General features: G+C 34.1%; 1 protein-coding gene across 2 annotated transcripts in view; it reads left to right on the top strand.

Annotated features, from left to right (window-relative positions):
• Positions 1-1,594: 1,594 nt before the first annotated feature.
• The window catches only part of CDH12 (cadherin 12), a 382,411-nt gene continuing 356,759 nt past the window's right edge, over positions 1,595-27,246 (top strand). For both annotated transcript variants that reach the window (XM_044657897.1, XM_044657896.1), the window contains exon 1: positions 1,595-1,825. In XM_044657897.1, the coding sequence (XP_044513832.1) occupies positions 1,595-1,825 (231 nt within the window). The remainder of the gene's footprint in view (positions 1,826-27,246) is intronic.

The following is a 27,246-nucleotide window of genomic DNA, read 5'->3' as shown; positions in this document are numbered from 1 at the left end:
TAGAAAATAGGAGCTGTTAAGGGGAAATTTGAAGATAGGACATCATTTAGTTGTTCTCTGCCTTCCCTTAATTAAAAAAGAAAAAAAATCCAATAAATTATTTAGAAAAAATGATCATGATTTCTGAATATTAGCTTCTCAATGGAAGGCTGACTATTTTCAATATTTCAGGTTTAACATTATGAGCTATCTAGGGCTGCAAAGGGAGAAATGGATAATCACAATCTTTCAATTAAGTAGTGCCTGTACGTAGAGTTAGACAGATTTTTCTCCCCGATCTACTATATAAAATTCAGTTGTAAAACTGACTTAAACATGAATGGAAGAATTGGGGAAATACTGTAGAAACTCTGGTCATTTTACTATTAAAAGATTTTCATATTCAATTGAAAATCAGTGTGACAATGCATGGAGGCTCCCTGATCAGGATGACCTGGGTTCAAGTCCTGTCTTTGACACATGTTGGCCTTGTCACTTTGAACAAATCATCTCACTCCTCAATCCCCAAGACAAATCTGTAAACCAGGGGCTCTTAAACTTTCAATTCTTTTTCTAAATTGTATGTCATAGACCTCTTTGGAAATAATACTTTAAATGAATAGGACAAAATAAATGTTACAAAGAGAACAAATTCAATTGAAATAGTTATTAAAAATTAAGGAAACAAATTAGAACACTTGCTCCAAAAGATAAATTGTAGAACACTTGCCAATCTGTACTAGTTGTTGGGTTTTATTGCCTTGAAATTCCTTATGCTAATGTAATCTGAAATTCTGAAATAAATGTATAAAAAGTTAAAGATCAGTAATAGTAGATAAAGATAAAAATTGAAGATATGGACTAGATAAACTGATGACAAATAAAAAGATAGATGAAAGAACTAGAGAGAATAGATGATAGAGATAAAGATGCAGAAATACATTGAACTATGTCATTTTTATCCTTCTGTATTTCATATTTCCCAAGTAAACACAGAAGAATACGTCATTTAAAAAAATAAAGAAAGCATATAATCTAGGTTGAGAATGGATGTTTCTATGTGGAAAAAATCTGGCATATATGCAAAGTGGAAATTTGTACACAAAGAGACCAGCATATCTGCCAGAATTTTGTATTCCTGAGCTTTTAAAAAAGGCTATTTCTGCTCATAGTACAAGTATATGATAACTGTGCTTTTCACAGGATTTATAATCACTGAGTTTAAAAACAGCCTAGTCAAACCATTCATTTTGACAGCTTTCATTACAATGGTCTTTACCAAGTCTTTGAAGCAAAGACAGCTTTTAAGTACTGTACTGTGTCTTTCCTTTGGGTTACCATGTAAGCGGGTAAATATGATAAGAGTTTTGATGAGCTTTTTAATGTAATTTTGCATAATTTGATGTTGCCGTGTAAATCTCTTTTATAGGTCCCTTTAGATGGAATTTAACACAGCAAAAACCTTATCATCAGAAGGATTAATGCCTGCATTACCATTTCCTCAATAAAGTCAGAAGCTAAGTGGTGGAGGCCACAGATACCTCAAACCTGGATTCTACAATTCTGCACTGAGTACTGGAGTTTTTATTACTTTGCTGTAGGGAAGCTTTTGCCAATGCTTACAAGGAACTGCTTATCCCTGCTTCTCTGGGTCCTGTTTGATGGAGGTCTCCTAACACCACTGCAGTCACAGCCACAACAGTCTTTAGCCACAGAGTCAAGAGAAAATGTTTTCATCATGCCAGGAAGGCAATCACCTGCCCAGCGTGTTAAACGTGGATGGGTTTGGAATCAATTTTTTGTCCTGGAAGAGTACATGGGCTCCGAGCCTCAGTACGTGGGAAAGGTAATGATTTCTTTCTTTTTCCAACCAGTTGATGATAAGGGAAAATATGCATTTCTTATTGTATGTAGGTTTTTAGCAGAGAAGTTGAAAGGATCAAAGCCTACAATTCAACGTATTTATGGGTTACTCTTTTTTTTTAACTTAGTGTAAACTTTGAAACATTATTTGCAATTCTTTTTCTATGTTTATGGTGTTCAATATACTACTTATCCTATCCTTACTTTAGATCTATTGCATGGGGATATGAAAAAAATAGCCATTAATTGATAAAGATTGATACTTTTGATATATGGATCCATAAATGGATTGATGAATGCTGTAGATAGAAAACAGGATATTGATACAACCAGATTTATTTAACCACCATGAACAGAGTAAATATCTTCCTCTCCAATTTATGACTTTGCTAGACTGGACATGAAGATTCTGAATTATTTGAATTACTTCTATAATAGATTTGTCAAATCTCTGCACCATGTTATGCTGTGCAATCTGCTGCTATAGTGCAAACAGTGACCAAGAAAACATTTTCTGTCGACAGGATAGTATTGTTCTGGATAATCTCCAACACAATATATATAAAGTTTGTCTTACAATAGTGATACATGTGTTTCATATTTCCTTCAAATATGTGATACCCTGATTTTTTGTTGTTCATGCATTGAAAAGATACCTGACAAATTTACAAACACATACTTTACACACTTCACATTTTAAGGAGGGGGCATGCCAGGACAAGGAAATATTGGTTGTTGTGGGGTTTTTTTTGTTATTCTTCGTTTTTAATTTTACTACATATAATTGCTTTAAAGCTTGGTTAAAGTCTTTCTAAAGTGTGAATAGGTCAGCTTGGATATTCATTGAAGTCACAATAAGAAACTAGATTTTAAAAAAGGATATTTCCATTGTTTTGCCTTATCATCAGGAGTGTGTACATGTCTCTCTGGGTCTGTGTGTATATTATTAGTGTATAATAGAGTGTGAGGAGAAAAAGCTATAACAGGCATTTGTCTGAATTGTCTTAATTAGTGACTTAATTGGTATAAATTGGTATATCCTCAGTGAAGAAAATTATTTCTAACCAGTGCAAGTTAGTAACTTCTCTGCAATTCACACCATCTTAGAAAGTTGATATAATGCTCAAAGATTAGTGAATTGCTTATGGATAATACCCAGTATTTGTAAGAAATGGAACTTGAACACACATCTTCTGAGATTTGAAGTCAGCTCTTATGTTATAGAAAATGCTGCTTCCCTTATGTATTAAAATGTTCTGTGGGTCAGCTATTGGTGACTCAGGGGAAAAAGTGTCAAACCTAGAGATGAGAGGTTCTGGGTTCAAATCTTATCTCAGACACTTCTTAGCTATGTGACCCTGGGCAAGTCACTTAACCCTAGTTGCCTACTCTTACACTTCTGCCTTGGAACCATACTTAGTATGATTCCAAGAAAAAAAGCTAAGGGTTTAAAAAAAGTGAAATATAGTCTGATGAAATATAGATAAGTTATAAATAATAATAGTCATCCTAAGCAATATATGATACCAAAACTATGGTTTAGTTTAGATTGTAGGATTTTATTTGTACATGCTGAATTTCAATAATGTTTGCCTAAGAGAAAGGAGGAAAGTCAACTCAAAGATGACTAAAAATATGTTAAAATTTGTAAGTTTCCTAAATTTTATAATGTTGGCCCTTTGTGCCAGTTTCCTATATATTATATTATTGTATTAAAGAAGTTTAAAATGCAATTTTCTTAGCCTAGAAATTACATCTTGTAATACTCTCATTGCATGTGGTTTTGATCAGGGCCATAATGTAATTTTTCATTTGGCCACTTAATCTAGTGTTGTGATTTTTCAATATCAGGGTGATAGTTTGTTTAAGATTAAATACTTGTTGTAATAACTTGTTCTGTATAGGAGCCTACTGCAAGCTCTGATATGTTACAATTCTGTCATTCAGATATGATCATCTCCTTCATATTTCATATGTATGAGAAAACTCACACTTTGCTTTTTTGTTTATAAAGAATGAAGTAAAGCCTTGATTTTACCTTCTAGCTTTTTTATTAACCAAATGCATACTCTTGGCCCTTTCTTCACTTACAAAGTGGCATAATTCTGTAGGCAGATAACTCTGATCATGGACATTTCTCATGAACTGCTGCCAAATAGAGTGACCTTCTTGCTCATCAAAATATCTTCTCTTACTTGCTATCTCAGCTCAGGAAAGCATCAGAACGATTCACACCAAGTTATTTTATTAATCTTTTTTAGGTTGGTCTGACATTTAAGTGCAAACCTAGACTCTTAAATGGAGCCCAAAGCTATGAAATCTCATAGAAGACATTTCGTTACCTTGTTAACAAGTCCACTGTTGAATATATCTTGAGATTAATTTTGGATAGGTGAAACATTTCAGATTATAGATTTTAGAAACAGGTTATTTAAAAGTGGCATCTGGATTCATATAATTGTAGAATGCAGAGATCATGTATTTTCCTCAAAGTATTAAAATAAAAGGTATTGTTCTTCATTATAAGATATATTCTTGTCTCTACACAAATTGGTATTTTTATACTGTCAATCTATATATAACTTACATATATATATATATACATATATATGTATATATATATATATGACACCATTTCCTTCTATCCTTCTTTTATTCCTTTTTTCCCCTAACAAACATTACTTCATTTATTTATTTTTAAAAAATATTTTATTTTTTTGGAAAGATTTTCTATGGTTACATGATTCTTATTTGTACTTTCCCCTTCACCCCACTTTACCCCCCATATCCAATGCACATTTCCACTGGTTTTAACATGTGTGATCAATCAAGACTTATTTACATATTATTGATAGTTGCATTTGTATGGTCATTTAGTGTCACATCCCCAACCATGTCTGCATCCACCCATGCGCTCAAGTGGTTGCTTTTCTTCTGTGTTTCCTCTCCTGTAGTTCTTCCTCTGAATGTGGGTAGTGTTCTTTTCCATAAATCCCTCAGAATTGTCCTGGGTCATTGCATTGCTGCTAGTACAGAAGTCCATTACATTCGATTTTACCACAGTTTATCAGCCTCTGTGTACAATGTTCTTTTGGCTCTGCTTCTTTCACTCTGCATCAATTCCTGGAGGTCTTTCCAGTTCACATGGAATTCCTCCAGTTTATTATTCCTTTGAGCACGATAATATTGCATCATCAGCATATATCACAATTTTCAGCCATTCCCCAATTGAAGGGCATCCCTTCATTTTCCTGTTTTTTGCCACCACAAAAAGCGCAGCTATAAATATTTTTGTACAAGTCTGTTTCTCTATGATCTCTTTGGGGTACAAACCTAGCAATGCTATGGCTGGATTGAAGGGCAGGCAGTCTTTTAGAGCTCTTGGGCATAGTTCCAAATTGCCATCCAGAATGGTTGGATCAGTTCACAACTCCACAAACAATGCATTAATGTCCTAATTTTGCGACATCCCCTCCAACATTCATTACTCTCCCCTTCAATCATTTTAGCCAATCTGCTTGGTGTGAGGTGATACCTCGAAGTTGTTTTGATTTGCATTTCTCTAATTATTAGAGATTTAGAACACTTTCTCATGTGCTTATTGATAGTTTTGATTTCTTTATCTGAAAATTACCTATTCATGTCCCTTGCACATTTATCAATTGGGGAATGGCTTGATTTTTTTATACAACTGATTTCACTCCTTGTATATTTGAGTAATTAGACCTCTGTCAGAGTTTTTGTTCTTTTCCCAGTTTGTTGTTTCCCTTCTGATTTTGGTTGCATTGTTTTTGTTTGTACAAAAAAATTTTAATTTAATATAATCAAAATTATTTATTTTACATTTTGAAATTTTTTCTAACTCTTGCTTGGTTTTAAAATTTTCCCTTTCCCATAGATCTGACAGGTATACTATTCTATGTTCACCTAATTTTCTTATAGTTTCCTTCTTTATATTTAAGTCATTCACCCATTCTGAATTTATCTTGGTGTAGGGTGTGAGATGTTGGTCCAAACCTAATCTCTCCCATACTGTTTTCCAATTTTCCTTTTTACTAACTTTTCTTTAGATACATTTTCCTTAAAAACCCTCCTTTCCTCACAATTGTAGTCCTTTTAATATGTCCTATTTCCATTACTCCTAAATTCCTCTCTGCTAAGCAGACTTCTTTTAAGTAACTCCTCAGATTTTAAGTACTTTTTTTTTGCTTTCATTTCCTCTTATTGAAGGNTATATATATATATATGACACCATTTCCTTCTATCCTTCTTTTATTCCTTTTTTCCCCTAACAAACATTACTTCATTTATTTATTTTTAAAAAATATTTTATTTTTTTGGAAAGATTTTCTATGGTTACATGATTCTTATTTGTACTTTCCCCTTCACCCCACTTTACCCCCCATATCCAATGCACATTTCCACTGGTTTTAACATGTGTGATCAATCAAGACTTATTTACATATTATTGATAGTTGCATTTGTATGGTCATTTAGTGTCACATCCCCAACCATGTCTGCATCCACCCATGCGCTCAAGTGGTTGCTTTTCTTCTGTGTTTCCTCTCCTGTAGTTCTTCCTCTGAATGTGGGTAGTGTTCTTTTCCATAAATCTCTCAGAATTGTCCTGGGTCATTGCATTGCTGCTAGTACAGAAGTCCATTACATTCGATTTTACCACAGTTTATCAGCCTCTGTGTACAATGTTCTTTTGGCTCTGCTTCTTTCACTCTGCATCAATTCCTGGAGGTCTTTCCAGTTCACATGGAATTCCTCCAGTTTATTATTCCTTTGAGCACGATAATATTGCATCATCAGCATATATCACAATTTTCAGCCATTCCCCAATTGAAGGGCATCCCTTCATTTTCCAGTTTTTTGCCACCACAAAAAGCATGGCTATAAATATTTTTGTACAAGTCTGTTTCTCTATGATCTCTTTGGGGTACAAACCTAGCAATGCTATGGCTGGATTGAAGGGCAGGCAGTCTTTTAGAGCTCTTGGGCATAGTTCCAAATTGCCATCCAGAATGGTTGGATCAGTTCACAACTCCACAAACAATGCATTAATGTCCTAATTTTGCGACATCCCCTCCAACATTCATTACTCTCCCCTTCAATCATTTTAGCCAATCTGCTTGGTGTGAGGTGATACCTCGAAGTTGTTTTGATTTGCATTTCTCTAATTATTAGAGATTTAGAACACTTTCTCATGTGCTTATTGATAGTTTTGATTTCTTTATCTGAAAATTACCTATTCATGTCCCTTGCACATTTATCAATTGGGGAATGGCTTGATTTTTTTATACAACTGATTTCACTCCTTGTATATTTGAGTAATTAGACCTCTGTCAGAGTTTTTGTTCTTTTCCCAGTTTGTTGTTTCCCTTCTGATTTTGGTTGCATTGTTTTTGTTTGTACAAAAAAATTTTAATTTAATCTAATCAAAATTATTTATTTTACATTTTGAAATTTTTTCTAACTCTTGCTTGGTTTTAAAATTTTCCCTTTCCCATAGATCTGACAGGTATACTATTCTATGTTCACCTAATTTTCTTATAGTTTCCTTCTTTATATTTAAGTCATTCACCCATTCTGAATTTATCTTGGTGTAGGGTGTGAGATGTTGGTCTAAACCTAATCTCTCCCATACTGTTTTCCAATTTTCCTTTTTACTAACTTTTCTTTAGATACATTTTCCTTAAAAACCCTCCTTTCCTCACAATTGTAGTCCTTTTAATATGTCCTATTTCCATTACTCCTAAATTCCTCTCTGCTAAGCAGACTTCTTTTAAGTAACTCCTCAGATTTTAAGTACTTTTTTTTTGCTTTCATTTCCTCTTATTGAAGGTATTTATAATGGAAAGAAAATAAGAAGCATAGCTTCTAATCCTAATCCTGCCATTTTTAGCATGTGGCCCTAGGCAGGTCCTTACCACTTATTTGTATAAAGAGAGTTTTGAGTCAGACCAGAGTTTCCAGAAAACAATTATGCCAGACCTAAAGGGTTAAGGAGAGGAAGAAGTAATGTGTGAATACTATAAACAGGGTGCAAGCAAAGTTTATAGTCTCTGTGAGAAAGATGAGGAGCCGAAGAAAGGACACCCTGAGGTAGGAAAAATAGAATGTGTGAAGATTTAAAACAAAATGAAAGAATTTCATAGACTAGAAGAACTTATGATTTGAAGACCTTTGAGAGAAAATTTTAGGATATTTTCAGGAGTGTGCCAGAACCTGTTCGTACCAGCTCAGGAGAGAGGGGTGATTGTTAAATTTTCATTGTGAGATCATAAACAAGTCAGGACTTGATTTAGTATTGTGTTGATTGTATAGACCTAAGAAAGAGCTGGTGAAAATGTTAGGACAGAATAAACTGAAAAGTTTGCCATACATTCACTTTTATTTATTTATTTTTTTAAAGAAAGCTCACTGTTAAGCCATTAACCAGCATTACCATGAGTACTGGTAAAAAATTTTTAAGCATTACTGATGGTTAAAAACTTCTTGCCTTAGATCCATCCCTCTCAGCTTTATAATTCCACAATTGAATAGATTCCAAAACCTATTCCTATAAAGGTTAATAGAGTCTTTAGTCTTAATACCCCCCCCTTTTTTTTTTGGCACAGATCTAACATGCTACAGATAATGAATTTTTATCACTTAGTTTCCTGTCTGTGATCTGCTTTAAGCCTACATTAAGCATGCCTTCATTAAGCCTAGATAGCAATGTGTAGACAACCTCCTATTTCTAGAGGCAGCTAGGTGGGTCAGTGAAAAAAAAGGAGTTTGATTAAAGTCAGAACGGCTTGAGGTCCAATACAGCCTCAGATACTTACTAATTTTATGACCCTGGGGAAGTCACTTAATTTTTGTTTGACTCAGTTTCCAGAATTGTAAAATGGAGGTAATAATATCACCCACTTCCCAAGGTTGTCCAGAAGGCATGTTGTGGTAACTATTTGAGCTAAGTGTCAAGCACAAAGTTTATTCTGTCCTAATCTTTAATTGATTACTACTTGTTCCTTAATAATATTTAATTATTAAGTGCTCATTCCTCTCTCTCTCTCTCACCTGAAGACATAGTATTATAGTAGGGAAGGGGGACAGGGCAGTGAAAGCCATGTTGTAAGCACTGTAGTGCCATTAAAACTTTAGCTACGATTAATATGATCTAGCTGAATGAGGTGGAAGAAGGCATGCTTTATCTGTATTTACTGGAATCTGGATAATATGAAGAAATGCCACAAAACTCTTCCCTTAAAAAGTTTCAGACTGGTGGTTTCAGAGACATTCCACTCTATGAGCTCATAGAAAGGTACTTCTTTGACAGACTAGTTATTCCAAGGTGATGAGCACTTTGCTGTATGTGACCCCTAGAACCATCTACCCTTCACTACAAAACTATCTAGATAAACAGAGACTAGATGAATGAGCTTGCAAGCATTGTATATAAAATTTCGTGGGAGACAAAAGGATCTTATATACTGAGCTTATGATTTAGGAATATAAGCCTCTGGTATATCACTTCCACCTAGATAATAAAATTGATATATGAAGGGACATTGCTGATAGAACTCATAATAAGATATAGCAAATCCCTTATTAATACAAATGTGGAAAACATCGATTCGTTTCCATACCCTGAAAAAAAATAACAATTGTAATGGACAAGGACTTATCTATTTGTCTTCGTGACCATGAGGCAATGTTCAACGAGAACATCTGCTATTAGTAATGTCCAAGGTGGAGGCATATTTTTTTTCCTACCTGCAATTTCCTGTACAGCCATAACCTTAGCCTATATGTGATGGATCTTTCTTAATAAAACTTAGATATAAGAAACTACAATCGAAGGCCTTTGACTGCTTTCTGTTGCTGTTCCTGATCAAAGTCCACCCCCCTCCCTTCCCCTTTTAGGTCAATGACTTAGAAAAATAAAAATCAATTTAAATACTTTCTTCTACCCATTAGCTGTCTTCTGGAGGGGTAGAGAAAGGTGTCTACTGGCTCTTCTCATCATTGACACAGTACAACATATGGATGTGTTTCTGCTTTCCTTGCTCTCTAAAATGTTTCACTAAAGAGTAAATGAAAATGAAAATGTAAATTAGAACTGAAGCATATAAAGGAATGTCCTAAGCCCTCCTTTGAATGATTCTTTCAGCTTCAGAAACTAACATTTCTACCAGTAAGTTTTAACTTAGTCAAGAGCTTCTTCACTTTTTTTTCCCCAGAAAGTTAAATTAAGAATCTGGTTACCTTAATATATTATATGATTACATCATCCTTCAAATGGAAATTATTTTGACCTTTGCATTTGAACTTTGATTTGTTAGATTTTTTTCACAGGAAATCATAACAAAGCTGAGAGTTGTACTGGTGGGCATATTACTTTCCCTCAATTGCCCAAAATGGAAGATTCTCCTCCTCGCTACACCTCATACTCCATGTTGGCCCAGTCAAGAAGTTAGGTTTCACTTATCTTTGTAATATATGTTGTATCCACCCCCTCTTCATCTCTTTTGCCATCTTTCCAGGTGAGGATCTCTTTAAGTCTCACCTGAAATACTTAGTTAACTTTGTAACGCCAGTATTTTCCCCTTCCAAATCATTATATGACACTGCCAAATTAATGTTCCTAAAGAGTTACTGGATCTTTCAACCGATGTTCATTGGTTCTGTACAACTCTTGAATAAAGTTGAAACTCCTGGGCCAATTAGAGTAGGCAGGGCTGTAATACCTAACACTTTTTCTTAATTCAGGTTCAATCTTGGGAGGAAATAAAGCAGTCTTAGGCCCAGCTTTAAATCCAGCAGCTTCTTATTTCAGGTTCAGTCTTGGAACCAAATGAGACACTGATAAGAAACTAAACATATGAAAAGGAGGAGGTTGGCTTTGTCCCAACACAGCAAGGATATAGTGGAATTTAGCTTCTCTGGATGCAACCCCCCCCCTTATTTCCACATGTGCAAGATTAAAAATTCATTTTTATTTAATTCATTATATTTAATGAGATTTATTAATAATAACTAAAAGTAAAAGCTAGAGTAAAAGGGTGCTAACTGAGCTACAGTCGCAAGAGAAGAGAGTGAGAGGCAGAATTACACCAAACTTATAAACATTACATAAGGATGCTATGTGCAAGAAGGGAAAAGGATTCTGGGAGATGAAGTCCAAGGGTTCAAGATTTTCTAATTACACATTTGGAAATCCATTTGTTGAGTCAGTCATTATGGAATAATGATTACCATGATCTTAAGCATTTAGCATGTCTCGAAAGAAACCTCAACTCTACTAGGACTGAGTCAGCAAGCAGTGTGCTCTTATTAAATTCTGCTCCTGGTCTGGCTTTGAACTGCTGCACATGGCTGTCAGTCAGCAAATAGCCCAGAATTTGACTTGTCCCACCAATGTGAGGGGCAGTGAGCCCAATGAATGCTGCTTCATGGGCCACAAGGAAAGTAGAATAATCAAGTTGGATCTTGGCAAGGTCATATATTTCTTACTTGACTTCCCTCTAAGGGATAGATATTCAACAATAGAGCATCTCATGAAGATCCCAGTCTTCCTTTAACAAAAGATGGTACTAAAGTAGCAAATGAGACAAACTACACATTGACCTATTTCCATAAAATTGCACCATTCTTACTCATCGGCAAGAGCAAACACTCTATTATCCCTCACACGGTTGGTAGTAGCCAACCTAGCCAACCTACCATCTCCTTTGTTAGGACTGAGTACATGAAATCCATTCTTGTGAAGCCTGGGTGAACTTTGTTGTGTATTTCTCAGGCTGGCTAACAATCACTCATTCTTCTCTCTTCTCAATTGTATTGAGGAATCTATTACCTTTCTTTATATAATCCAGATATGACATGTGACTCAGGAAAGATCTTATTCTATCCATCTGTGACACACACAAAAAACACCTTCCCAATAGACTATTACAAATAAATGTAATGCCAGAAATGCTACTTGTAACAGTAAGAGAAGAAAAAAAACATAAGGATAAGCATAAAGAAAACAAGAAATAGAATTATTGATTTTGGCAGATGATATAATGCTTCATTTAGAAAGCTCTAGAGATTCAACTAAAAAACTAATAAAAAATTAATTGAAACAATTAAAAACTTCAACGATGTTATGGGACATAAAATAAAGTTACATAAATCATCAGCATTTTTATATTTGATATCAACAATAGAATTAAGCAAGAAGAGATAGAAAGAGCAATTTATTTAAAATAATTCAAGAAAGTATAAAATATTTGAGAATTTACTTGCCAACACAAATACAAGCATCTGCACATGCACACACACACACACACACACACACACACACATCTATAAGACCTATGCAAATACAACTACAAAGTATTTTTCACAGATAAATATAGTTCTAAAAAATGCAAAAGTAGTGAATACTTAGGGGAAGGTTGAGCCAATATAATGAAAATGATACACTAAGTTGATTAATTTACTTGGCGCCTTACTCATAAAATTACCAAAAGAATAATTTGTAGAACTAGATAAAAATAACAAAATTCAATTTGAAGATTAAAAAGGTCAAAAAAACTCAAGGAAATGAGGATATAAAATTGATTCTGTGTCATTTTCTCATTGAGCCTATTCATAATTAATTGATTTTGTCTTATAACTGCTTATTTCTTGGTTCTTTATCTCTGAAATTAGTTCAGCAATTCAACTTGCCTGAAATGGGTTAAACTTAAAAAGCCAGCTCTTCTGCCAATCACTGTTCTATTGTAACAGGGAGAAATTGAGCTTAAACATTGGTGGATATGTGCAGACACAAGGGAATTGAATTACACCACTAAGCTATCCTTCAAAGATGTTTGGTTTGCTGTCTAAAAAGTCTAGGCTATTATCTATTGGCCTTGCACTTTGACTCAAACAATGGACATTTCTTAGTCTCTTGAGTGGAGGAAGGGGTCCTTGTTAGCATTTGTTACAAAACTTCAAGCCAATCATAATGTTCTCCTCACCTCAGCTCTTTAACCAATCATGTTTCCCTCAATTTCATGATGTCACCTGTCCTGTTCTGTTTTTTCTTCTGTATGCACCAAAACTTATAAAAGAGGAGCCAACCTTTTTGCAGAGACTTTGGCGAGGGGCAGAGCTAATGAGCCTTTTATTGGTAGGCAGAATGCTTCTATTAATAAAATGTTACCTGTTTAGGAAATATGTGCCTCAGTTTATATTTTTGTTAAATTTCACTTGAGGTCATTTTAATGAAGGGGAAATAAACGTGAAAAGGTAGGAGTCCTAGCAGTACCACATCACAAACTACCACTAAACACAAATCATCAAAAAAGTTGTTACAAGTTAAAAAACAGAGAAGTTGATTGGTAAGATGTATTAAATATACAATACACAGAAACAAAAAAAACCCCTGTAATCTAGGGTTTTATTAGCCCAGAAATACTAAGTGTTGAGAATAAGAACTCAGTGCAAGGCAAAATCTGCTGCTAAAACTGTAAAACAGCCTAGTGGAAGCCAGATGTAGATAAGCATTTCATGCTATGATCCAAGATAAACTCTAAATGGATAAGCTCATAAATTAAAGCAACGAAGAAATCCCCTGTAAAATTAATGGATGATGGAAGAGTTCACGGCTGAATAAAAGTTAGATTCAAAGAAGAGAAAATGGTAGAACTTTGTACTGGCCCAGTCATTCTGGAAAGCAGTTTGGAACTATTTTGCAAAAGTTATTAAACTGTGCATATGCTTCCATCAAAGCAAATACCATTACTAGGACTATACTTCAAGAGTTTAAAGGAGTCCGAAGAAATATATAGTACCACATTTATTTAAAATTTATTTGTAGCAGTTCTTTTTATGGTGGCTAAGAACTGAAAACTAAGGGGTGCCAAATAATTGAACAATGCCTGACCAACTTATTGTTTATAAATGTGATGAAATTCCCTCATGTTTTAAGGAATGATCAAAAGGATGGTTTCAGAGATGTCCGGAAAAATGTGTGCAGATTGGTGCAGAGTGTAATCTGTAGATCTGAGAGCATAAATTAAAACAATAATTTAAAGACAAACAACTATGAAAGAATTAGGGACTATGATCGACACTAGAAACAATCCAAGATTCAATATGTTTCATTATAAAATATGCTTACTACTTCAAATAAAGGACTCAAATGCAAATATAAGCAACTGTATATACATAGATAATAGATACATACATACATGAGTGTATCATTCTTTTTCCATATACAAAGCTAGCTAGCTAGGCATATCTCTATATTTCCATATCTTTCTATCAAATGATCTATCTATCTGTATAGGGGATATGTGTGGACAAAAGGGAATTGAATTATACCACCAAGATATCCTTCAAAGATGCTTGCTTTGCTGTCCAAAAATTTTTGCACATTATCTTTTGACCTTGGACCAGGATTCAAACTTCTTAATCTAGTCCCTCCTTACAAACTTTCAGCCTCTCATATTGTTCTCCTTACTGAGTTCTGTAACCAATCATGTTGCTCTCAACTCCATGAAGTCATTTACCCTATTATATTTTTGATATATTAAAAAATATGAATAAAGATACAGATAGCTAGATATACAAATACATAAATACACACACCAATATATATCCATCACCCAACTATCCATCTATTAATTGATATATTTACCTAACTCCAATTGAGAAATTCATTTTCTTATAGGACATCTAGGTGGCTCAATGGATAGAAAGCCAGGCCTAGAGATAGGAGGTCCTAGGTTCAAATCTCACCTCAGACACTTCCTAGCTATGTGACCCTGGGCAAGTCACTTAACCCCCATTGCTTAACCTTTACCACTCTTCTGCCTTGGAACCAATACCTAGAAGTGATTCTAAGATAGAAGGTAAGAGTTTTTGTTTTAATCATTTTCTTTTCTAATCAATTGTTTTGTTCTCTTTTTTCTTTCTATTTTTTGTCAGCGAAGAAGCTTTTTCAAAAATTTTTCCCAGCTTTCCTTATGTTAAAAATTTTTAAATTCATTTTCTGACATTTTGCAGTCCATGATCTTGCCCTCACTCCCACCCTTTCCTCTTCCCCAAGAAGACAGATAATATGATATATATCAATGGTTCCCAAACTTTTTTGGCCTACTGCCCCCTTTCCAGAAAAAAAAAAAATATTACTTAGCCCCCTGGAAATTAATTTTTTTTTAATTTTAATAGCAGTTAATAGGAAAGATAAATGCACTTGTGGCCATCACCACCACCCCACACCCCCGGATTGCTACAGCACCCACCAGAGAGTGGTGGCGCCCACTTTGGGAATTATTGATATAGATTATATACATATTATCATATATGCATATATTTTCATATATCCTATTTCCATGTTCATCATGTTGTTAAAGAAGACACATTTTGCTTACACTAGAGAAAAATTCATGGGAGAAATTAAGTGAAGAATGGCACATTTCAGTCTGCATTTGGACTCAATTTGTTCCTTCTATGGTGGTGGCTATCCTTTTTTCATTATGAGACTTTTCTTTTTCAATGAGAAGAGAAGAAATGGGAAGGACAGGTGAATTGTCTATGAAATGTGTGTGTGTGTGTGTGTGTGTGTGTGTGTGTGTGTGTATGGGTGTAAAAGATAAAGAATGGTAAGCAAGTAAGAAAGTAAAGATGAAAAAAAGTTCTTAATAGATGGCTAGGAAACGTACCTATGATTTCCTGCTATCAAGGACTCTCTATGAATGCCAATTGTCACCTCATCTGCACTTTATATTCTGAGTGAGCCCTCTAGAGGAAAGAGAGGTTGAATGACTTGTCCAGGGTCACACAGCTAGTATCTTTCAAAGTTGGGATTTGAATTTGACTCACTAGCTCCAGTATCAGCTGCTTTCCCATAGAGGAGGTGCCTCATGAAGTCATAGGTTTAATCCCTATCTGTTATTGAATGAAGTAAGCATTTCTCATTATAATTTAATAAATATGTGAAAAGGCATAGATTTTTTAAATGAATATTGCTAGTGATCTCTCAGCGAAGATCTTTCAAGAACATTCTTTATAGAAAAGTTTCCAAAAATACATTCATCTTAAATTAAGAAATAACTAGATGGGAAAGTAATAACTAAATGTAATAATCTCCATGAACTCTGGCTAGAATTTAGGAATGGCTTTCATAACCTGGAGCCTGTCCAGAGAAGGAAACACATATGTAAAGGACTTCATACTAGATCATACGGGTATCTTTTGAAAGGACTAGGGCTTTTTGTTTCATTTTGTTTTTTTAGTCTGTAGAAAAGAAAAGTTAAAAAACAACAACATGAGAGATGTATTTGTGTATTTGAATGGCCATCACTTGGTAGAGATATTAGATTTGTTTGTTCCTAAGAGAAAAGGATTTGAAACAATTCATGGAAATTGTAAAGAAGCCAATTTATGCTTAATGCACAACTTACTAATGAGTAGAATTATCCCAAAGTGAAATGAGCTGACTCAGAATTACCCTTTCTCTTCTACATTGGATATTTTTAAGCAAAGGTTATATAAGCACCCATCCAACTGTGAAATCCTTTGATTCTGTGAGAGGCTTCAGTGGCCACACTGGATATCAGTATATCATCTTCTGGCAATGCTGATAAACCATTGTATTCTAATAACAGCCTGATATCAGGCAATAATCCCTAGGGATCTGAGGACCACTGAGGCCATATATTAGCTTAGTTGGAAAATTTAATGTTATCCATGTTTTATTGTATTTTTTATTTATTCTGTTAAGTATTTCCCAATTGCATTTTAATCTGGTTTTGGCTTTATTCAGGAGTCATATGGCCAGGTCCCCCATTAAACACCTTTGAGTATTTTTTCACCCCTTGTTTTCTAAGTCCTGCATTACTTTATCTATGTTGTATAATAAGAAAAACACTGAACTGTGACAGTGGATTAGATTTTTTTTCACTTAAGGGATGTGGTTAAGTGTCAGTGTAGGTAGGGAGATGATCAGCAGTATTTCTGAACTCCTATTTTGTACAGAATACAGGAAATTGTGACTATAGAGACTAAAAGGAAGTAAGCCTATAAAAAGATTATATTATTTCAGATCATCTGGACATATAAAGTACATCCCTATAAACACATCCATACTATATTTGGCATAGATCAAAAATAAATACAGATATATGGCATACTTCTTTTTACAGGGTCTTTGCAGTTCTTAAATTTATTTTCCATATCTTTTGAAGTAATTAGAATGTGTTCTAGATCATGCCTAGATCAAGTCCCAATATAGTGATTTAGGAAGTGGGAATGTAATATAATGAAACACTTGTAGACCGTAAAATCCAATAAAAAAAATTTACTTACTTTAATAAGGGATTAAAAGGATACATTTACTAATTAAAAACAGATGCTTCTTCCCACCACCTCAGCTTTTAGCATGGCAGGAACACAGGGTTTCTATAATGTCCAACAAGGCAGTGAGAATTACGTTAAGTCTTACCATGGAATGGACTTTTCATGCTGGTGAGTGGGCCCTCATCCCTTGAACCAAATAAATCTCATGAACCTTTGCCTCATTAAAAGGAAAGTATCCCAGGATAAGTAATATTGATGCCAATTCAAGTATAGTATGTGTATCAGTAAATATTTTTCCTATGAAATTGATAATTATAACTCAATTTTGTATTCTTAATTTCATAGCAAGAACTCCAACATTTTCATAACAAGAATTTCAATATCTTTATTGGATTGCTGACTGTATTCAAGACATTCTTGTACTGTCTGGAGAATATTTGTCTCTTACAAAGAGAAAGAACCTAAAATATGATTATCTAATCTGCCACTAATCACTCTGCAACACACATGATAAATAAGGATCAAACCATATTTTATAGTGGTAAAGAACAATATAAGCTATCATCATTATCCTTCCGTTTTTCATATATTAAACTTGCTCATTTAATGGGTTAGTTTTTTCATGAAAGTGTTCTATGTTGGATTATAATATATTTCTATATTATTTTAATTTAATAAGCTTACACTTAAAAGAACATGGCAAATTGAATTGAATCTTTAAAGGAAGCTACTCTACTCAGCTACTATGACATCAACACTTACTTTCTCAATAGAAGGGTAAAATTGTTAAGTGTGCAATTCAATTCAGTTCAGCTACATTCTTTGAAAGTCTGTATATCAACCCAAATTATGTGATTATGGGCAAGTCACAACCTCCATGAATTTCTGTTTCCTTGTCTATAAAATGAGAATGCTGAAATAGATTGCTTCTTTCTACCTTTACTTACATAATTAGAACTCATACTTCCTGTTCTTGGAGGTCTTAAAATCTTATTAGTGACAGATAAAATATACATGTGAAGCAATAAAATGACATAAATAAGTGAAATATCAAAGACGTGTAGAAAAGGACAGTAAAAATGTGTTTTCTATTTGTCCCCCTTAAGTGCTTTTGGTTCAGTGCTATTGAATGAAGATAGTTTATGCAAAATTCCATTTTTTTGTATATTTTAATCTTCTTTTTGGATGTTTATGAAGTCCTAAAGTGAATACATATAGGTGTGTGCACTGTATTACCACCATATAAAATCCTAATTAGATGAGTGTGAACTAAATAATTCACAATTTTCTTATTTGAGAAAGTGAGACTTGAACCTTATATTCCATGAGGAATGGGTAAGATAAGATCTACATACTTGGAGAGAAGGAAAGGAATCCTAGGAGAGCATTTAAGCAGGAAGGTAGATATGGACACTGTGTATTAGGTGAATAGAACAACTTAATGAGATACATAACTTAATGTTGCAGGAATGTTTTTAATAACTTTAAGTAATTTGGGAATATTTTCAGAAAAAATAATATTCACACCTGTGATTTAATTATGTTATGGAGCTACTAGTGAGAAAACTAACTCCATGTACTTAAGTAATTGTTATGAAACTTATTACCCCAGAGAGTTATTTGGCTCTGAGAAGTTCAGTGATTTGTTCAGTATACATCACAGGCAGGATGGCCACTTATGTTGTTCTGACCGAAGCTGATACTCTGTACATTGTACTACACCACTTTTGCCACAAGGAAAAATAATTTGCCGATATTCTAATTTTCCCAGTTCCAAGTATTAGTTTTGTTGCATATGTACAGTAGAGGGATGGACTGGTTGGGCAATATTTTAAAAAGCATCACAAAAGAAGCGGGTGTTCAGATAATTGAGTTATGTGTATTAGCTTGGAGCCAACATGCAGTGGAAAACCAAAGTTTTGCTTGATGGTAGCAGAAGGCACAAATTTGGGTGGTTTAAGAAGAAAATAGTTCATTACCATCTAAGTGCCTGGTCAGGAGCCCTAATTTGATTCAGCATATGCAATTGAAAATTACTTTCAGCTAAGAATTAAGCCATTGTGATTGAAAGAAAAGTCAGGGATGACTCTTGACAGTTTGTAAAATAGTCTCATCTTTAAAGCTATTCAGAGTAAAGGGGGAAAAAGAGCTTTTTTTAAATGAAGGTGTCAAATTCAAGACTGGGAAGGGTAAAAGAAAATGGCATGAACTTCTCTGAAGTCCTTTAAATCTCAGCTAAGGATCTACCTTCTATAAGAAATCTTACTCAGTCGTTGTTAATCTTAGTGCCTTCCTACTGAGACTGTCCTGATTTATCCTTTTTTTAAAAAACAATTTAAATCTTGTTTGTACATACTGGTTTGTATAAGATCTCTCCTTGACTGTGAGCTCCCAAAGGGAAGAGACAGAAAACAACTCTGAGAGACCTTACCATACTTCCTTACCAGACTGACTAACATGGCAAAAAAAAAGGAAATGATAAATGTTGGAGAAAATGCGGAAAATTGGGACACTAATACCCTGTTGGTGGAACTGTGAACTGATATAACCATTCTGGAGTGCAATCAGAATCAGTGTCTAAAGCACCATAAAATGGTATATACCTTTTGATCTGGTAATGCCACTACAAGGTCTGTATCCCAAAGAGATTAAAGATAACGTAAAAGAATCTATCTGTTAAAAATATTTATAACAGCCCTTTTTTTGGCAGCAAAGAACTAGAAACTGAAGGGATGTCTGTCATCTGGTGAATGGTTGAACAAGCTGGGATATATGCTTGTAATGGAATACTACTGTGCAATAAGAAATGCCAAACAGGATGATCACAAAAAAAAAAAAAACAAAAAAACAACAACAACAACAAAAAAAAAACTTGGAAAGACATAGCAATTGATGCAAAGTGAAGTGAGCAGAATTAGGAGAACATTGAAAACAATAAGGTATAAGAATCTTGAAAACAATAATGTATAAGAATCAACCATGAATTTCACCTTTTACAAGAAAAGGATCCAGGACAACTCCAAGAGCCTCATAACGAAAAAGGCTACCCACTTCCATTGAAGGACCAGATGAAGTCCAAATGCAGATTGAAACATACCATACTTCACTCTTATTTCCCACATGAATTTTTCTGTACTATAAGCAATAGGTGTTTAATTTCACAACATGATGAACAAGGGGGAAAAAAACATGACAGACATGGAAATACGTGTTATATGATAGTATATGTGCAACCTATATTGTATTGCCTGATTTCTTAGGGAGGAGAGAAGTATGGAAGTGAAAGGAAAAAATGATGAAATGTAAAATGTCAGAAAATGAATATTAAAAAATGTAAGGATGCATGCTAGAAAAAAAATTTTAAGAGTAAAAGACTATTTTCACCTTAATTCATCTTCTTCCACTTCCCATATTTGAATGAATTCGTATAACCAAACTAATGTAGTTTTGTCTTGGTAGACAGATGTATCTTTTTTCTAAATCATTGTGATTTTGTCTTTATTAAAATTACTTCGGTTGCATGAGATTGCAAAATAACTCTACATAGAGCTAAAATTTTGCCATGTTGTCTAAGAATAAAAGAGCTTCAATGTACATAGCCTAAGAGTGCTAATTAAATAATTGGTGGACAGATATAAGTAGCACAAAATGTATCTAAGTGAAAACTGGGAAGGTGCCTGCTGAGTTCTTTAATAAGGTGATGTTATATTTAATATTTCTATCAGTTAATATTGTATTTTTACTAACCACCTATATTTTCAGTTTTCTTTCTCAGCATTTCTTTCTTAGTAGCATGTGATACACTTAAAGATTCAAAGTATTATTTACAGCTTGAGAAGAATCAGTCCAAATTTAGTCACCAGGGAAGAGACAAAAGGAATGTCAGTCACGTGGGTAGATGACAGTACAATTTTATTGGTCAAGCTGGGAGGTCGGAATTGTGCAAAGTGGTGAAGATCAGTCCTGATAAAGATAAATGTCAGCTTTGATAGAAAACAAAAACCTCATAGTAATGAAATCAATATAGGGATCAAAGATCAGTTGTTTGCTATAGTGTTTGAAGGGGGAGAAGGAGGGAGGGGGAGAGAGAGAGAGAGAGAGAGAGAATATCAACAGATAATCATGCTTTACTCTTACAATATGCTTTATTTATGTGAAAACCCTTCAGATAGTATTTTATATGTAGTTTCCATCACTTTAAAATGAAAAAAAAGGGAAAAATAATTCTTTGATTTTAAATTATGGCATAGAGTCCAAATGTGAGTCCAATTATCTTATCTCTCTATTAGTATAAATGATAATTATAACTCCTTTACAACTGTACACAACAATGCAGTTCTGCATGCTTTTTTCTACTTGTTCTGTGAGATAAATTATGGCTTATCATCTCCAGCTTGTCAATGAGTAAAGTGGAGCTCAGAGAAGCTTAAATGGTCCCCCATGGTTATATAAGTGCTTAGTGATACAGCCTGAACTAAAATGGCCAGGTCTTCTCATTCCTACTGGTTTCCATGACAGCACTTTTTCTGTAAGGAGTGTGTTAAGCATTAGAATTCATAACCAAGATAAACTGTGAAATCTCTGTGGGTCTGGTTTTCATTATGATTCTTTTAAATCTTGAGTGTGAGAAACTCTCTGAAGGTGTGTGGGAGGTGGGGCAGGAGATATTGGGTAATGCTGTTGTTCCACTGAATAGACTCTGCATGGACTACTTAGTTCAACTAAATCACTGATGAACTCACTCAAATAACTTATTTATCTGTTTTTGTTTATTTGATGTTCATGTTTTACTCAGCAACTTAGTTGCTAATTTGACCAGTGAGTTGTCAGAATTGTTGACACCTTTTATCCTTCTCAATATCCTTTCCACCCTCATTAATTCTTTGATGATATAGACAGCTAAGTTTTCATTAGAAACGGATCTTTTACATGCAAACAACTCAGTTTGTGTGAAAGCAAGATTATGACTTCTCATCAGATTCGTATTTTGTTCCTAAATGTGTTAGTACCTTAGAATTAATTTGTCCTCAGTGTGTTGTGGAATGAGGAGACATGAATTCAAACCCCCCTGCTTATTACCTGCATGGGATTTTCAGCAAGTCATTAACCTTCCTTTTGCCTCAACTTTCCTCTGTGTGAAATAGAGTAAGGTTTGTTAGATGCCTCACAGATTCAGTAGAGCTCTCAATCTGCTGTATAATGCTACCATTTTCTTTGTATCCTTTTATATCCTTCAAGATAAGGAAAACAGATCCCTGGTGAAATTCATACTATTTGCTACTTCCTCTCCATAAAGAGAGTATATATGTCATAAGAGAGACTGAAATGAACCTATGTTGCTATGGAAATGAATAAGTTTTTCTTTATTCTGCATGACCAAATATCTACATAGCTGTGTATTTGGTTCTTTTTTGAAGCTTGTTGGATATGGTATTACTATTATTTTTTTCCCAAGAGAAAAATCTTGATCTCATATAAGGAACATCAGGGTGACTTCCAAGGATGAATTAAAACATAATTATATTTTACAACCTGAAAACTCCTTAACATCTTTAGTATGCTTTAACAGAAAAGATGCTTGACTAATTCATGTCACGTATTAGGATATCACTGCTCCAGGGATCTGTAGGTAGTGATCATGCACACACAGCAATGAGAAAAAGTGATCCCCAAACTAAGTCTGACAGTAGGCCTCTACTTCTTTGTATCTTTGTGAATGATGGTCCATTAGGGGCAATACTGCTTCCCTGTTTATGGCTCTCTGAAACTATCTTTATTTGCTAAGTTTTGGCAATGTTCTTTCTTGGTTCAGCTCATCATGCTGCCATTATCATAGTATATTGGAAATGACTCCTTTTATTGTCCAGTAACTCTATCTATAGTCACTAGAAGCACTAATGTGTGATTCTGTAGTGCTTTCATCTTCAGGATGTTACATTCTCCTTAGCATTCAATCAACATAAGCAATATGTGCAGTGTGAGGAGTAAACCAAATGTGCTAACAATAGATTTTTGCTCTTGTGAGAACACATGCATCAATTGATAAACTGTAAGCCGGGGGGGAAAGCATTTCCATTATTAGTTCAGTGCACCAATCATAAAATCTAAGGCACCGGTTTTCAAAGGTATATAATAAAAGCCAGTTAATGGTCCTTACTTGTCAACACCAGCTGCATCCATTCAACAGCAGGTATTTGTTTCTGGCTTAACCCTAATTGATAACAATGGTAGATACCCAGAATCAATCAATGAATTTTTGTGGATTCTAAAGAAGATTCTCATATAATCCTAATGAATTCTGTCACCTGGCATTTGTGCAGCTTAGCAGCTGTCATAAAAAAAAATAGTGTATTCTTGAAACAATGACTAAATTCTCTTTCAGAGTTTCTTGGCTTTAGTTTTCTCTACAGCAAAATATAAAAATAATTTTAAATATACTTATACATGTGTGTATATGTATACATATACATTTATATAACTTAATGTTTAATATTCCAAGTAATTTTTTCATTTGTTTCTGTATTTTTATTAACCTTACATATAATATTTACTTTATTTACACTAATAAATTCATATTTTAATTGTAGCAAAGATTTATTGATTATTTTTTTGAAGTTGTGATTTAGAGCCTATACTAGCCTTTTTTCCTTCTGAAGAAATATTATTTTTTTCTTGCACTCTAAAATAATCAACTGAGTTCAAATCTGTAAGCATTTATAAATCATCTGTTGTGTACTAGGGACTAGAGATACAACGATAAATAAATAAATGTCTTCAAGAAGTTTTAATTCTACTGATGATAAATATATATGCATATGAAATATCATAAAGCAGAACAGCAATTGAGGGAGAAGGTATCTGTAATGAGATTTGAATTCTGAAGTATGTATGGAAGATAAAATACATTCCATGTATGGTCAATGCCTTATGAGACTTTGTGAGTCAGAGATGGAATGATGAGTTTGTTAGTTCTCTTGCCTAGAAAACAGTCTGTGAGTAATGGAGTGATATGAAAAAGATAGAAAAAAAAAAGGATCAGGGATGTTGTAAGGATCAAATGAGATAATGGATGAAAAGCACTTTGCAAAACTTAAAGCATCATATAAATATCAGCTATTATTTCTCTTTTTATTTTATTATTAGCCTCTAGTCACCAGCCATTTAGACTGGTGATGATTGAGCATCTACTGAACTCCTGATGAAAATCAAACAATGTTTATAAAGCAATACATGGGTGTGCTAATAAATGTAAGTTAACGACCAACCACTCTGAAAAAAATGCACTCACATGCATATTTCTTTAATTTTATATTTTATTATTAATTCCTTAAGTTTAGACAGTAAACAAAACCATAAATCATCTTAACTTGAAGTGATGATGATATTTGAATTGTAAAATGCTTATTCTGAAGTTTTCTTAAGCTAGTTAGAATTAGCTTCAGCAAACCCCAAATTTATTGATCCCCAAAATGGCAGTGGTTGAGAGACAGGGGAATAGATTATTGTTAGAGTTGTCAAGGACCAGTGAAAATTTTTGAACTTAGGCCTTTGGAATTTATTTTGAAGGCTGTTTAGGGGATACATTCAAGAAACGTATCTGGAAACAGGGAGCCCAATTAGGAGATTACTGTATTAGTCCAGAGCAGAAACTATAATGTTGGCCATGTTAGTGGATAAAGAGGGATGGCTTAAAAGAAAAAGAAGAGGCAGAATTGACACCACTTCAGCTAATGATTTGATATTAGGAAGGGATAGAGAAGGAAAGTCAATGATGACTATAGAGTTGTGACACTAAGTGACTGTGAAAAAGAGAGTGACTTCAACAGAAATAGGGAATCAGAAGAGAGAAGGAAGAATAAGTTTAGGGCATTTCCAATTTGTTTCCATTATAAAACTGGACTTAATATTTCATAGAAAACCATGACAAAAATGAAATTGGAGACCAATTTTAAAGGATAAAAATCAACATAATTTCTGGAAACATGGACTATAGATACTATCTAATTAGATAATTATTTTTTGGGGGAGGAAGAAGGATAGCACTTTTCTGTCTTACAGATTTACTGCATTGTTATTTTTTCTTCATCTACAAAAGCCGCTAATGATTTTTCATAAACTTAGTTGACAATCATTGCTACTAGAATATAGACTCAAGACTTCTCATTTGCCTCAATATTTATTATCTCCTATGAAGCAAAGCATTAATATCATAGTTTTTCAGTAGATGCTATTATTTATTATTGAAAGATTAATCAGTGAGTTCTGTACTTCATATATTTTTACACTATGATAGACATTATCAGTTTCTGAAAGATAAGTGGAGAGGATTATTCTTCTTTACAGACTAACAACACAACGTAGTGACAACTGAGACAAGACTTCATGCTGAATCATAGTCAAACAATCACATTGGGAATAACCCCAATCCTGAAACCCAAAAAAACTTTTACCCTGGCCTCTCAACAAGTTGCCAATAAGTATGGACATACCCTTTATGGAGAGATGCTCACCTCACCCCAGATCAAGCATTATATCCTATAACCTCATCAAAGTAGGTAAGGCGTTCATCAAATCAACCAAGGATTCCTCTGATTCCCTTACATCAGATAAAGTTATGAAGAAGAACAAGGGCAGAACCCCAAAAAAAATCTAGATAAGGTCTCAATTTCCATTCAAAATATCAATTTTAAGATCCACAATTGATCCAGAAATTATAAAAGTAAATCTTGAAGTTACAGAAGCTTGCTGGAACAGAGCTGTCCAATATTAGGAAGGATTGCATTCAAAAAGCTACACTGAAGTCATTACTTTAGTTGTACAAGCAAAGGCAAGATAACAATCTCTCAGGCATGTTTTAGAAGGATATTATGTCTCCAGGGTATATTTAGACTAGAATGAATTCTATATTCCTCTCCAATGCTAACATGCAAGGAGGGGGAAATTCAAGCAGAAAATAATCAGAATTGTAGATTAGCACAGTCTATGTCAGTGCTCGGTCAAGATAAAAAAAGACTTGTGTTATAAAATGTATTTGTTTTTAGTTGTTGTTGAGTGTTTTTTGCCAGGTATTGACAACTTTATTTATCCCTTTTCTAAGCAATTGTTACTGACCCTGGGAAGACTATACAAAATAGGTATTATAATACAATGTCAAAGAGCACTTTTTCTGGCAAAGGACTTGGATGTGAATTCACATGCCTTTTCTTGCTACCTGGACATCATTGGGCAAGCCACCTAAGCTCTTGAAGAGCTGAATTGTTGTTGCTGTTCAGTTGTTTTCAGTCACGTCTGACTCTTTGCAACCCCATTTGGCATTTCCTTGGCAAAGATACTGGAGTGGTTTGCCATTTCCTTCTCCAATGAATTTTACAGATGAGGAAACTGAGGCAAACTGTTAAGTGAATTGTTTAAGGTCAGACAGTAAGTTTCTTTGGCCAGATTTGAACTTAAGAAGAGCCTTTCTGACTCCAGACCTGGCACTCAATTCACTGAGTCACCTAGATACTCAAGGACAGCTCCCTTGTGTAGAATTTAGATTAAATGACCTCTCAAGATCTTTCCAGAAAAAAAAAAAACTAACCTGTATATTGGTGAAAAATTATTAATTATTGTACAAAATCATTGTTAATTTCTCCCATAGCTAAACTTATATAGTGTTTAAAATATGTTCATAAATAACCATTTTCCTTGAGCTCCAGCATACATTATCAATTAACTAAATCATTTTTTAAAATGTACAACCATATTTCTATGCAAGTTGTGGCTTTACAGTATAAAGAGATATTAATTTAATATTGATATTTCTTGAGAAATAGAGGCAGTAGGTGGCAGCTAGGTGGTTCAGTGGATTGAGAGCCAGGCTGATGGATGGTACTGGGTTCAAATCTGGATGCTGACATTTCCTAGCTATATATAATGCTAGCCAAGTCACTAAAACCCCATTGCCTTTCCCTTACCACTCCCCTGCCTTTGGGCAAATATTGATTCTAAAATAGAAGGTAAGGTTAAAAAAAAGAAGAAGAAGAAGAAGGAGAAGGAGAAGGAGAAGGAGAAGGAAGAAGGAAGAAGGAAGAA

Source organism: Gracilinanus agilis, chromosome 1 (genome assembly GCF_016433145.1).
Source record: "Gracilinanus agilis isolate LMUSP501 chromosome 1, AgileGrace, whole genome shotgun sequence".
In the NCBI taxonomy this organism is placed as follows: Eukaryota; Metazoa; Chordata; class Mammalia; order Didelphimorphia; family Didelphidae; genus Gracilinanus; species Gracilinanus agilis.
This window is presented reverse-complemented; position numbering and strand designations above follow the sequence as displayed.